The following is a 13543-nucleotide window of genomic DNA, read 5'->3' as shown; positions in this document are numbered from 1 at the left end:
GGTGATGGGAAATTGCTTTTGCTAAGTTGAGCTTGTTAACTGAAAGAGAAAATGAGAGGTCACAGCACATCCAGGTCCCTGGGGAGCCTTGAACCGGAATCCAGGTTTTTCGACTCCCTTCCTCTTCCTGAACCTGTTCAAGGTGTTACTCACATCTCCAACAATTCCAGCCAGGGAAAAGCCCGCAGCAACAAACTGCAGTTGTTTTGGATGTGGGAAATCAGATCAGGAGGATTCAGGCCCGTCTGAAGAACTCCTCTCACAGAGGGACAGCTGACTGCAGCTTCCATGGATGTGGGGAAGCAGCCCCTTATCTTTCAGGCGCTGCGGATCTCTGCTCACAAAAATAGGAAGGAAACGATGGGGTGAGGGAGGACCCAGAAGACAGGGAAGTGAGATCATGGTCTGCCTTCCCTTGATGTGTTTCTGATAGAGGCAGTGTCTCCAGAACAATGTCCTTACCATAGGAAACCAAGAGGGGGGTGACAAATGGCACCTGATGGGTCCCAGTGAACCCAGAGATGGAGATGGTTGAACTTCATAGAGAGCAGGTACGCAGGCTGTAACCCCCACCTGTCATTTGGAGAGAGCATAGGCCTATGGGGTCCTGTCTGAGTCACTGAGAGAGTTTAGGAAATGAGCCTATATGGCCAACTTCCTGATTTTTAAATGCTGTCTCTAATTTTATTTTCAAAAATTTACTTATTTTTATTATTCGAGTCTGAGTGGGTGCCTGCATGTGTGTGACGTGGTGCCCATAGAAGCCGGGAGAGAGAGCATCAGATCCCCGTGGGTTGCTTGATGTGGGTGCTGGTAACCAAACCTGTATCTTCTACAAGAGCAGCTCTTAACTTTCTCCAGATCCTTGTTGCCTTCAATTCTAAAACTACAACGTAGTCACCGAATCTAACATGTTTATTGATAGAAGGATGTGCTGATATTTAATAACTACAGAATATGTAATCCTAGCTAGGCAGGAAGATTATAAGACCTGCCTGGGCCAGTCTGAACTCAAACAATGTATCAAAGCAAAACATCAAAAAGAAAGCAGAGGGTGCAGGTCAGGGGTACAGCGCTTTGCCTAGCATGCCTGAGGTCTAGGATTTTTAGCATTACTCAAAAGAAAAAACAAACAAAAAACCAAAAACCATAAAACAAAACAAAACAAAAACAAACAAAAAATGGCTAAGCCATTGCTAGCAAATTCCCAACTCTTAACATGTCACAGTGAGAAAAAAAAATCCATTTTAGAATTTATGAAAGATTATATACAATAGGCTAGACTTCACCTGGGATAACCCTGTGCCGTTTTCTTTTTCTCTCTTTTTTTCTTTTCCCTGTGCTGTTTTCAATCTGCACAGCTGTACTTAGCAGCTCTAATGATGTATACTGAAAAGCGGAAGGGCCACTGAGCACCTTCCACTTGGGTCCTATCTATGAGCTTCCTGGTTTCTTGAGAAGAGCTAGTCTTTATATGAGCCAGGAATGAGTAGAGAATGTAGAGGAAAATGTGGACACCATACAAGTGACAGTAATATAAGTGGTGGCTCTTGGGACACTGAGTAGGACCCACAGGGATCCCAGAGTCTTGCCAGTCACACCCACAGAGGCCCCAGAGAGGTGAAAAGTACCGGCTCACCACCACACACAGAGAGGCAGCAACTGAGACAGGCCAGGGCCCAGTTCTTCTTAGTCCCATCTGCAGGGCCTTCTGGGAAAATCCCTGGCCCTGATGCAAATGAATTAGAGGCAGGGTCTCAGAACTTGTCTCCTCTCCTGTTCCATTCCCCACACTCCCACCCCTCTCTCCTCATCCCCGACCCCTGCCCAAAGCCTACCCAAGAGAAAAATTTCCTTATTTGATTCACAAGACTTTAAAATTTTATTAGTAAAATACAAAATGGCACAGACATTGGTAATGATGCTTGAAAAACTAAAAGATCAACCAACTCCTTCCAAAGTCCTCCTCAGATTGTTTTGGCTCACATTCTGTTGGGGGCAGGGGGGAACCAACAAAATCCAACCATGGGTGTCCCAACCCTTGAAGGCTCCTCACTGAAGGAGCCAGGATATAGTGCACTCGGGCTGCTGCTCCTACAACTAGTACTCTGGAGCCAGACCAGAGCCTCCCACAAGCTTCCCAAGAGGAGGGTCGCCAAGGAGTTGGCTTCTTCACTCTGGGACAGAGCCAACTGTTGTGAGCTTCTATTTATCAAGGAGTGAGTCACTGGCTTCTGGGTGAAGCCTGCCCCTGGGAGGTTCTGAAGGTGACAGGTTGGAGCTATTCAGAGCAGGGTGGGGAGAGCTGCCCCTTGGCCCCGAGGGGCTTGGCCTGCTGCTTCAGTTCTCCCTGGGGTGCTGCTCAGCGGCTCCATGCTTCAGCTGTCAGTTGTCACGTTGTACCCAGGGCAGAGTACCTTCCAGAAAAAGGACTCTTGGAGAATGTTATGGGAGTTCTGGCCCTGCCTGCAGTGGGGCAAAGGTGAGACCTTGGCATGAACAGTGCTCTCAGATGGGAAAGGACCCTGGCAGCCTCTGAATAATCTGGGCTGTGCAAGTACATACATGCGCAAGACACTAAACTGAAATCGGGTGTGTGGCCACTCCAGGGGTTTACCTTGAATCCTCTGCCTCCCAGGGGCTTGTCATAATCTTCCTTCTGTGGCTTGCTCTTCAGGCAGGGCAGACCTGTGACTGACTGTCACCTTGGTGTACGGGGGAGGGATGCCAGTGAGAACAGGGGAAAGCCTTCTGAGTTGGCCTCTGTTCTTGCAAGTCCCCAACTCAGCCTCCATCTGGGGGCCTACGGGGTAGGATCTGCACTCTCAAGCCACCCCTTGCCAGCCCTCAGAGTCTCAGGGTACAAAAGTGTCAGTCCAGTGAAATGGCAGTGACTATTAGTGTTGATAAGGGCTGGGGGCTGCATCCAGGGATGGGGACAAGGATCTCAGAGAAAGCGATGATGTCAGGGCCACGTTTCTTTTCCTTTACAGGTGGGGCACTTTGTCGTGCCGGTAGCTGAGTGGGGACCAGAACCTTCCTTCGGATGCAGCATGCCTTCACAGCACATCAGTCCGGGGAGGAACACTTTAAACCCTCACACAAGCTCATCCCCCTTCCCAGAGAGCTCCAGAAAACACAGCATCAACCTCATGCAAGAAAAGACACAACGCGGTGTTGGTGGTGATGGTGGTGTGCTCTATACAGGGGACAGGGAGACACAGGGCAGATAGCACCGCAGCTGGCCTGGGAGGAGAAAGGGCTGGCGACTGCAGCAAAGCCAGGAGACACAAGGAGGTCAAGGGGACAGGCAGATAGGCCTGGTCTGCTGCTTGTGAGATGGGTGGCCCACGGTGCACACAGGAAACAGGTGTCGCAGGGGCTGGGAATCCAATAAATAATTGTTCACTTCAGTTGGGATGTCAAGGGCCCCTCTAACCAGCCAGCAGCAGAGGATTCTTTCAAATATAGGGGAGCTGGAAGGCCACCTGCTCTGTCTCTGATAAGTGAATAATGGTCTAGGGTGGCCTCCAGGGCCACACCTTGGAGGGCGGAGCACATGGCCCCTGGAGGATCCAGCTTCTCCATTCCTATTTTCCCAGGGTTGATGAAGGTGGGTGTGAGGATGGGGTCCCCAGACAGCTGTCTGAATCACACTCTGGACACAGGCAGGCAGGCAGGCAGCTCACACTGGCACCAGGACATATGAGTTACTGCCACAGCTGCGGGGGACGTAGCGGAGGCCTTCTACCATCTCGCCTGCCATTTTGCGGGGACAGCCCTGGAGGCTCTGGTAGGCAAACATGGCCACTCCCAGACAGAAGAGTAGACCAAGAAAGGCCAGTAGCCCCACTGCCTGCCTCCGGGTGGCTGCCTGGGAGTCGGGGACAGGAGTAATAAGCACGCTCAGTTTCTGGGGATCTGCTGTGGCATGAATTGTCTCCTCTACCTTAGGAGCATGGCTGCCCGAGGCCACCAGTTCTGGACTGGGGGTCTCTTCAGAGGAGACGGGAGCCACTGAGGGATGGACTGTGTTGCCAGACTCCCTGTCCTGGAAAATATCAGTATGAACTGGATTTATCCCCTCAGACCCTAGAGACTTCTCTGGAGTGGGGTCCTGTTCCTGGACCCATGGGGTCTGGCCTTCAGACCCAACATTCTCCTTGGGGGTTGAATGTGAAGCGGTGGATGCCTGAGTAGACAGGGCTGTAGTGGAGGGGGACTCAGTAGCTTTTTCCTCAGCCCAGAAGCTAGATCTGGACTGGTAGACAGCAGAACTTGGCAAAATGGTGGTAGAGACGTCAGCCACCTCGAAAATTCCAGTGCTCTGAGGCTTGGCAAGCCCTCCGTCCTGAACCTTGGAAGTTGGGGACGATGATCCAGTCACTGCTGCTGGTGGCTCTTGGGAAGTCCCCATGGGCCTCCGGGCCTCCTGGGAAACAGCAGTTGGCTCCAAAGTAAGGTCCACTGTGGCTGATTCAGGCTTTGCCAGGGCAGATGGGGAGAGTCCCCTGGTGGCCGAGGTCATCCCAGGTGTCACATTGTCCACGCGCTTCTCAAACTTGCCACCGTTTTTAGTCAGGGCAGCGGTCTGGTGGTCCAGATGCTTCATGGCGTCTTGGACCCATTTCTCCTTTGGGTCAGCACAGAAACGTCTGTGCTGTCTCGTCTCCAGGCTATAAGGAAGACAAGGGGCTGGTGATGCCCAGATTCTAGACAGCCAGGCTGCTGTGGTGTGGGGTACTGCTTGCATGCCCTTCAGGCAAGCTGGCCTGGCTTGCTAGCACGAGGTTTTGGGCCACTCCATCCCGTGTCCCCTTGGCTGAGACACAAATGCTTGTGGTCCGGAGGGAAACCCTCCACCTCAGAAGAACTGTGGCATTCAGCATTCAGCCCAAGGGACTTCCCCTTTCAAAACCAGGAAAGTCCCAGGCAAATGGGGTATCCTACTTCTGTGATATTGTGAAGAAAAAAAAGAAAGGTAAACTATCTAGAGAAAGCTCCCATGTCAGAGTGAGTGTTGTAAGATTTAGATGTTATCCACATCATTGCTATCAAGGTAAGGGGCTCTGGGCTCTGATCTTCTGGGGGATGCCACAGGTGTTCACTGACACCAAGTATGTGACAAGGTTTTCTCAACCTGGAAAGACCCTATGCATAAGACCCCAGTCTCATGGTGATAGCTGCTCTCTAGATCCCAACTTCCTCCTCCAGGGTTCGTCTTTTGGCCAAAGCAGCTTCTCAGAGCCAAAGCCAAGCAGTATCCTCACTGAGATCTTGAGTGTGGTTTCTGTCTAGAGCCTCCCAGGAGGCTGTGCATGACTGCTTTGCTCCAAGAGCAGCTCAGAGCTGACAGGAGCCGACATTGCATGCCTACAGCCTCTGAAGCCTATGGTGCAGCAACAGAAGTCTACACTGAAGTAACCATGCATTCAGCTAAGTCCACTACTAACTCTATTTAACAGGCGGGGGGGGGGGGGGAGAGGTTGCCAGACAAAATGTGCCCAACTGGGGTAGGCTGGGAAGCTGTGGCACTCCCAAGGGTTCCAAGTTCCCTCTTCTACTTTCTCTAGAAGAGAGAGACAAGTATTTGGGGGTGTCTGGAAGAAGCAACCCTTGCTGGGGAAGCAGAGCAAGCAGGCAGGAATGCAATTTGAACCTCACTCCCTGGGGGAGCTGTCTAGGCGACAGGAAATGCTGGATTTCCTTCCACCAGTAGAGCCTGAGTTAAAAAGGACACTGACCATTTCCTGCATGGCTGAGGCTGCTCTAGGGACCACCAACGATGCTGGGGAAGGGACTTGGGACTCAGCAAACAGGTAGTACTCACCATGTGCCCCAGAAGAAACAAGAGACCAAACTGGCCAGGGAGAAAATGATTGACTGGGCCCGTTTCCTCCCCAGAGACTCTGAGGGTCCAGCTCTTCACTCGCTATCCTTGTGTCTGACAACCATTTTTAGCTCCTCCATCTCCTCTCACCATCCTTCTACCCATCTCCTGCTGGAGTCTGGATCCTGCTCTGGCAGGCCACTTCCCTCAACCTCCCCATGGGAACTAATGGGCAGAGGGGAGGCTCCCTCCTGGGTGCTGCCCTGGACCACAGTGGGGCATCCAGGAAGCCCTTTCCCACCTCTGTTGTTTGCCACTGATCTTAAGGTCAGTGAGGTAGCCTGTGGGCCTGGAACAAGGGGGGCACTTGCTAAGGCCTTTGGCAGGAAGCCCAGGGTGAGGCAGGGAGCAGGGATGGGGAGAGTGGGCATGGGGGGGGAAGGGGGCTGGTTGAGAGTATACCTACACAATGGCACGCTTGCCGCAGGATTCCTGGTTTGGCTGATAGTGGATGAGCAAAGCCACTGGGATTGGTGAGGTCATCTTGTCGCACATGATGCTGCATTTCGTCATGCCGAGGTGCTGACCTGAGTCCACAGATGTCCCCAGTCAGTAGGACCCCTGGGCATCTGTTGTCTCATCCCCATTTCAACTTCTCCCAGCCATACTCCCAAGCCAGATCCCACATCTGACCAAACCCTTGATAACCTGCCAGACAGCAAGAGTCTCAGCTTTGGACTGATACACATTAACCTTTATTTATAAATCTCCTTTTGCCTGATACCTAGGAAGCATTTAGTTTTGTTATTATTGGTTTTTTTAAGACAGGGTCTCTATGTAGCTCTGGCTATCCTGGAACTCATTAAGTAGACCAGACTGGCCTTGAACTCACCAAGACCGACTTGCCTCTGCCTCCCATGTGATGGAGTGGCCCTGCTCTTCAGGCCCTGCCCCAACCCCCAGCCTTGCCTACCCTGCCCATCCCTATCTTTGGCATGAGTAAGTCAAGAGCTCAGCAATCACCCTACACATTTATCCTCCACACACATGTGACCAGGTACATGAAACAGGTAAGGTCTTGTGTTGAACAGGAGAGCTCACCTTCCTGGGAAGTGTGTGAGTGTCGGCTGAGCACGTTCCCCTGTGTTCTGCAGAATGAGTTTGGAATAAGGAGTTCAGGAGAAAAGGTGGGGGGGGGGGCAAAGGTACAAGTATAGCTGTATAGGCAGGGATTTCTGTGAGTGGATAAACCCAGTTATCTGATATAAACACTTAACATTTTTTTTTTTTTTTTTTTTTTTTTGCATTCTATTTCTGCTAGTTTGCTTTGTCTAAACCAATGGTTCTCAACCGTCCTAATGCCGCCACCTTTGATACAGTTCCTCACGTTATGGTGACCCCTGAGCATAAAATTATGTTTGTTCATAACTACTTCACAACTGTAATTTTGCTGGTGCTATAATTGTAGTGTATGAATCCGATATGCAAGTGGTCTTAGGCGACCCTATGAAAGGGTCATTTGACCTCTAAGACATCACGACCCACAGGTGAGAACCTCTGATCTAAATCTCCAGCAGAGTGTCCTGTCATCTGCCCCAGTGTAAACTCATGGAACATGGGGTGGGGTGGGGAGCTGAAGATCCAGACCTGGGTAAAGGCTATGTGGAACATCTAGAACCCAAGACTCCTCAGGAAGTATCTTGGAATGAGCTGACTCAGCCTCTAGAACCTGGGAGCCTAGTTGCTCTTCAGCACCACTAAAACACACTGCTTGTGCACAATACACACACACATATGGATTTTGTCAAGAATAGATACAGGATGCTGGAGGCAGAGCTCAGGGATACAGTGTTTGCCTGGTGTGCACGAGTTTGTGCTCAGCACAACTCCTAAAAAAAAAAAAAAAAAGAAAGAAAAAGAAAGAAAGAAAAGAAAAGAACTAGCCAAAGCAAGCACACACCCAAGCTTTCTAACCAATTCCTTGCCCCAACACCTCCTGGCCATGGACCACCCCACCTGTGGGAAAGGAAGCTTGAGCTGCATGCAGGTCTGAACTGGGTCATCAAAAGGCCAGCCCTAGTAGCTCCTAACCTCACTGACTGAATTACAGTGCTGCCTTCTCTCCCCCAAGAACTAGGATATGAAAGCCATAGTTCAGGGCTGGAGAGATGGTTCAGTAACTAAAGTATTTGCCACACAAGCTTGAAGACCTGGGTTTGAGTCCCCAGAAGCTATGTAGAAAACCATGCATGGTGGTATGTGCTTGTAATCCCAACACTGGAGAAGCAGAGATAGGTGGATCTTGGGGCTCACTGGCCAGTCAGAAGAGACCAATCAGTGAGCTCTAGATCCCAGAGAAGAAACTCTGTGTCAAAAAACAAGGTGCATAGTTCCGGAGGAACAACACTGGGGTTGATCTCTGTTACCCCAGACCCCCTCAAATTACAGTACAGACTCATCACCCTCCTCCGTTCCCAGTAGACCCAAAAATAACTGAGCTGCACCCCCCTTCCAAAGTCCCTGGTAACAGTAGCCTGGTGGCCACTCCTACATAGGTCTAGCAGATATCTTCCTGGAGAAATCTTGGGATGATCTGAGATAGGAAGCTATGTGACAGGGAAGACCCCAGCTAGGATAGAGAAGACCTCTATGCCTGCGGAGCTGTGAGGGCCGCAAAGCCCTTGGCTGGGATCAGAACATGGTTCTACCAGGATGGCTATGTTACCCACTGGGGGAGGACTTTCCCTTCCTCAGACCTATGTTCTCATTTCTAGAAAGGGAGGCTGCATTTCTGTGCAGCAAGCCACCTACTGTCTGCTAAATGGGGTATTAGAGAGGCACTGTGTCTGCCTCACACCACTGTGGATCTCAGCTCTGGCCACAACCTGGGCACTCAGTACATACTCGTAAAAGAAGTAATATTGCAATCTACTTGTCCCTCCTTTACATATATCTGCCCACCCACCCTTCCATCTATGTACCATTTATTTGTCCATCTGTCCATCTGACCATCATTTATCCACCCACCTTTCTATCCTCCTACTTGCCCCCTTCCTCCTAGCTGCCTTTTTCTTGTTCCTATTCATCTCTCCATCCATCTACCCACCAAACCCACCCACCTGTCCGTCCATCACCCTTTCAAAGTCTCACCCACCCATACATTTCATCTTACCCACTGCTGGTTACTAATCCACTCACCAGTCATCCGTGCACCCATCCACACATGCATGCATTTAGGCATCCATCCATGCATCCACCCATGTATCCAGTCATCCATCCATAATCCATCCAGTCATCTAGTCATCTATGCATGCATGCATCCAGTCACCCATGCATGCATCCATGCACCCAATCATCCATCCATCCATCCTGTCATCTATCCATGTGTGCATGCATGCATGCATCCATTCATTCAATCATCCACCTATCCAGTCACCCATGCATCTATCCATGCATGTATCCATGCATCCATCTATTCAAGCATCCATCCTGTCATCTATCCATGCATTCATCCATCTATCTATGCATCCATTCAGTCATTCATGCATCCATTTATTTACCTATGCATGCATGCATCCATCCATGTATCTAGTTGCCCATGCATTCACCCATGCATCCAATCATCCATCCATTCATCCAAGTCATCCATGCATGCATGCATGAATCCACCCATCCATACAGCCATGCATCTATTTCCTAAGTCAGCCAGCACTTCTGAGTATGTGCACAGCCCAGAGTACTCTAGTCTTTAACCCTGAGCACTTCCTCCTGCAGGTGTTGGTGTTTGGAATGATCACTGTTTACTGAGGCAACTCCCTCTTGCCAGGCCCTGAGCTGGGTGCTGTGAGGCATTGCGGAGGAGGGAAGGTGAGTTGGTGGGGATGTTGTGGAATGGGGGTCTAAATGGGACTTGTCTCTGCCTTCAGGGGGGCCTTGGATCTATGGGCAGGTAAGATACAAACAATGAGGACGAGGTGTTGAACACCTACTGTGTGTGAGATCCTGTGTTCAGTGCACACACATCTGCTCTTATTAACTCCCAATCCCTGCAAAGAGCACGTTGTTATCCACTTTTTACAGATGGATGCAGAAGCTGAAGATCAGAGGGCTCAGCCACTTGTCACCACTGCAAGCACAGTCTACTGTTTGTGGCAGAGCTGGTTTTCTTCCTAGCCGCTATAGTTGCGTAATCCTGGTAAAGCCCCACATTCTGGCCATTCACAAACACCCTAGGATTTACGGGAATTTGAGACAACTTTCAAAAGTAAGGAGTAATCAGGGAGGCTTCCCGGAAGAAGTATGCCTCTTCCAGTTGTCCCTTAAGGACTGCTAAGACACACTGGGCCCTGGGGCAGCTTTTCTCAGTGGCCATACAGTTTACATTTTGGACCTCCTCACATTTTGTTGTGGGGGCTGATGCTATGCACTCTGAAAATGTTGGGACACTTGTAATAATAATAATAAAAATGTCTCTGGAAATTGCCAAATATCCCTTAGGAGGACCATCACCCTATAGAGAAGTCATCCATTCCTTCATCCCACAGATAATGTCACCATGGTAGGCATGGAGCAGCACATTTCCTATAGGCCCCTCCCAGGAGGCTGAGACATGTGAAGAGCTACATGGAAAGACCCTGTCTCAAAAACAAAACAAAACCAAAGCAAACAACACAAGTTAAGCCCCACCCCCCGCACTCCCATGGCCCTTCCTGTGCTTTTTCCTTCAAACAGACCGAATGGCTTACTGGTTTATTTCTGTGTACTGCAGCCAAATTTCAGCTGGACTCCATGGTCCCTTTATTCACTGGCTGTGGTCCTAGCACCCAGAAATGTGCTTGTCACACAGCAGGTGTCCGGCTTGCCTTGGCCAAGTGAATGGCCATGCTTAATGGCATATAAAAGCTCCACCAACGGGGGGTAGAGGGGAGGGAATCTAGTGAAATCCATAGGGCCCTCCATCTGACACTGGAGCTGTCCGCCTCCGACCCCCTCCACCCCCACTGAGGATGGGGGATGCAGCTGTAACAGCTGAAAGCAGATCTTTTCTCTCTCTCTCTCTCTTTCTTGCTGAGACTTGAGTGGGAGTGAATGCGTCAGCACTGGAGAGCAGCCTTCCCTGCTCTAACTTGCATTTGTAGGTTTGTTACATAAAGCGCCGAGCGATCGCCTGACACAGCCCTGCAGACCCACATTTGGGGACTGACGCAGATACCCCGCATCAGCTTCACACCAGCCTGCAGCAGCCCTAAAGCCCGAGACCCCCTGCTGGGGAGCTCCCGGGTGAACCTAGCCCAATACCCCATTCAAGGGGAGAAGAAACTGAGATTCACTGGGGTTGCATCTTGCTCACTGACTCCTGGCAAAGCCAGCAACCATGGTTAGGGTCCTCAGACTTCTAACACTCTGGTTTCTGTTCCAGCCTTGCCTAGGATTTCCCTATAAGCTTAGTGAAAGTGATTCCCACCACCATGACCACAGGCACTCTCCAAAATGCTTCCCTAGACACTGGAGCCTTCTCACCAGTGAGGCAATGAATGAACGGGAGGTACAGCAGCTGAGACCAGAGAGGTCAAGACACTGCTCCAGGACACACAGGGAGGTGACGGCAAAGCAACCTCCATCTGATTCCCACTTCCCAGTGTTCCCTTCCCTGTCTTTAAATATCTCAGGCTTGGGGCCCAGGGCTCAGACAGCATAAAGCCAGGCACAATTTTATCCTACCGCCCCCACTGCCACCCACTCACCCACCCAGCTCCCTGTGGCACTGGTGATTTAATTCCATGGAGATATCCTGGAAGCTGGGGGTTGGCTCTTACTCTTCCAGTTTCACTGTGTGCCCTAAGGCACAGTGCCACCTTCTCTGGCCTTCTAGAGGTTAACGGAGGTGGAATGGCCAACAGAGAGGGTCCGCAAGGCCGTTTGTCTCTCCTCCATGAAGTCCTTGGGCACCACTCTCTCCTGCCCTGCGTGCTGGCTGGGCATCCTCAGACAGATTTCTATCCCTGGGTCTCCATCTTTCCCATGTCCCTAGGAATGTCTACACCTTGTGCCACCAGGTAGTGGAGTCCAGGTAGCAAGTCTGTGAACACAGCGTATTTCCTAAGCTGGGTTTGGAGGAAGTGGCCAGGGTGATGGGAGAGACACAGGCAGAGAGACGACAAGCTGAACATCAGTACAAGACACGAGCCCCATCCGTGAGCTGCGGTGACCTTGACCTTAGCTATTCCTGGGGGCCTTGAACAACAAGGCGGGGGGTCGGGGGGGGGGCGTCCTAACTATTCTCTGGTCCCGGGCCAGGACTTATACTGGTTATAGTTAACCTCAGTAAGAACAAGCTCTTGTCCGTCAGCCCGCTCGGGTTTCTCCCAGCCCTCGCTCTCCTCCCCACACACCTTGTGCCTCCCACAGACCCTCCGAGGTGTCCCCCCGACTCCCACCCCAGTCGCCACTGGTATGGCTGGGACTAGCAGGGGCCTATTTTCCCCAGGGAGATGCAGTCTGCGCCCCAACATACCCTTCCTTTCTTCCCCAGGTAGGGTGGGGACCCACTCACCCGCCAGCAGAGTACACAGATGGAAGACCGCGGCCAGGCGCAGCAGCCACGCGAGCGGCGAGGGAGCCATGGCTGGAGTGCAGGAATTCAGCGGGCAAGGAGGTTGGGCCGTGTCGCAGCTCCCAAGTAGTCACTCGCTGCCGGTCTCGGTTGCTTTTTATAATGGGCTGGCAGCCTCCGCCCCCGGCGCCCGCAGTAGGAGGCGGTGGGAGGGGAGAGGAAGAGCCTGTAGCTGCGGCTGAATTCCTCCCAGGTTGCCAGGGAACCAGTTGCACTCCTGCGCTGGGCTCCGCAGCGGGAGCGGCGCGCGGGAACCTGGTGGGTAGCAGGGCTACCTTCCCTGGAGAACCTAGGTCTTTTCTAAGCCGACGCTGAGCCAGGGACATGCAGAGCGCTGGTCCCCGCCAGGCCGGATCTGCCAAGCTCTTTCTTGATCTGGGGGCAGATGGGGTCTTTTGCCATGTGATGAACCCTCAGCACTCACCCCTTAAGACCCCCAGATACATTTCAGCTAATGCATCCGCTGGACTCAACACCGTGCCTGGCAAACAGAGCTTCCTGAAAGAATGATCCAGTCCTGCCTTCTATGGACAGATGGGAAAACTGAGGCCCAGAGAAGGGAGAGACCGTTCCAAATCACACAGAGCTCTTCACCGTGGAAAATAAACTTATCAAGACCTCAGAGGAGAAGACTGCAGAGCCAGGGCTGCTGAGGACATGGAGGGAACACAGGCTTCCAGGCCTCCTTAGGTTGTCGCGTGTCCACTCTAGCCTTTTCTCTACTCACTGCCAGCTCTGCCTTCTGCCAGCTCTTAGCACAGCCACGAACGTGTCTTCGGAGCTATGGACCTCTTGGCTCCTCCTGGATCTTAGTGCAGACAGAGCCTTAGGGTGGTCTTGTCTCCCTCCAGAGCAGTTCTGCCGCTGTACAAGGAGCGCCTGGCTAACCCAGCTTCCGGGTTCGGTTCTTCCAGAAGCTTTCTCAATGAGACCAGGCAAGACCTAGCAGCAAGGTTTGGTTGGGTACTGCACACAATCTGCTTTCGTGAAAAGCAGGCTCCCCAGAAGACAGGGGATACAATCCTGGGACTCTAGAAGAGTTAGCTAGAGCCTCCCTAGCCTCCGGCTGGGAGTGAATTGCGCTACTCTCTTTTGGGCTG

General features: G+C 51.7%; 1 protein-coding gene across 1 annotated transcript; it reads right to left on the bottom strand.

Annotated features, from left to right (window-relative positions):
• Window positions 1-2573: 2573 nt before the first annotated feature.
• On the bottom strand, window positions 2574-12487 carry CX3CL1 (C-X3-C motif chemokine ligand 1). The gene is made up of 3 exons (XM_080937322.1): window positions 12384-12487; window positions 6297-6417; window positions 2574-4676 (listed from the first exon to the last, which is right to left on the bottom strand). The coding sequence occupies exons 1-3, from the start codon at window positions 12451-12453 to the stop codon at window positions 3686-3688; spliced, it is 1182 nt and encodes a 393-aa protein (XP_080793448.1). The 5' UTR covers window positions 12454-12487; the 3' UTR covers window positions 2574-3685.
• Window positions 12488-13543: the final 1056 nt, after the last annotated feature.

This window comes from Micromys minutus (assembly GCF_963924665.1).
Source record: "Micromys minutus genome assembly, chromosome: 24".
Classification (NCBI taxonomy): domain Eukaryota; kingdom Metazoa; phylum Chordata; class Mammalia; order Rodentia; family Muridae; genus Micromys; species Micromys minutus.
Note: the sequence above shows the minus strand (reverse complement) of the source record. Positions and strands in the feature narration are given on the sequence as shown.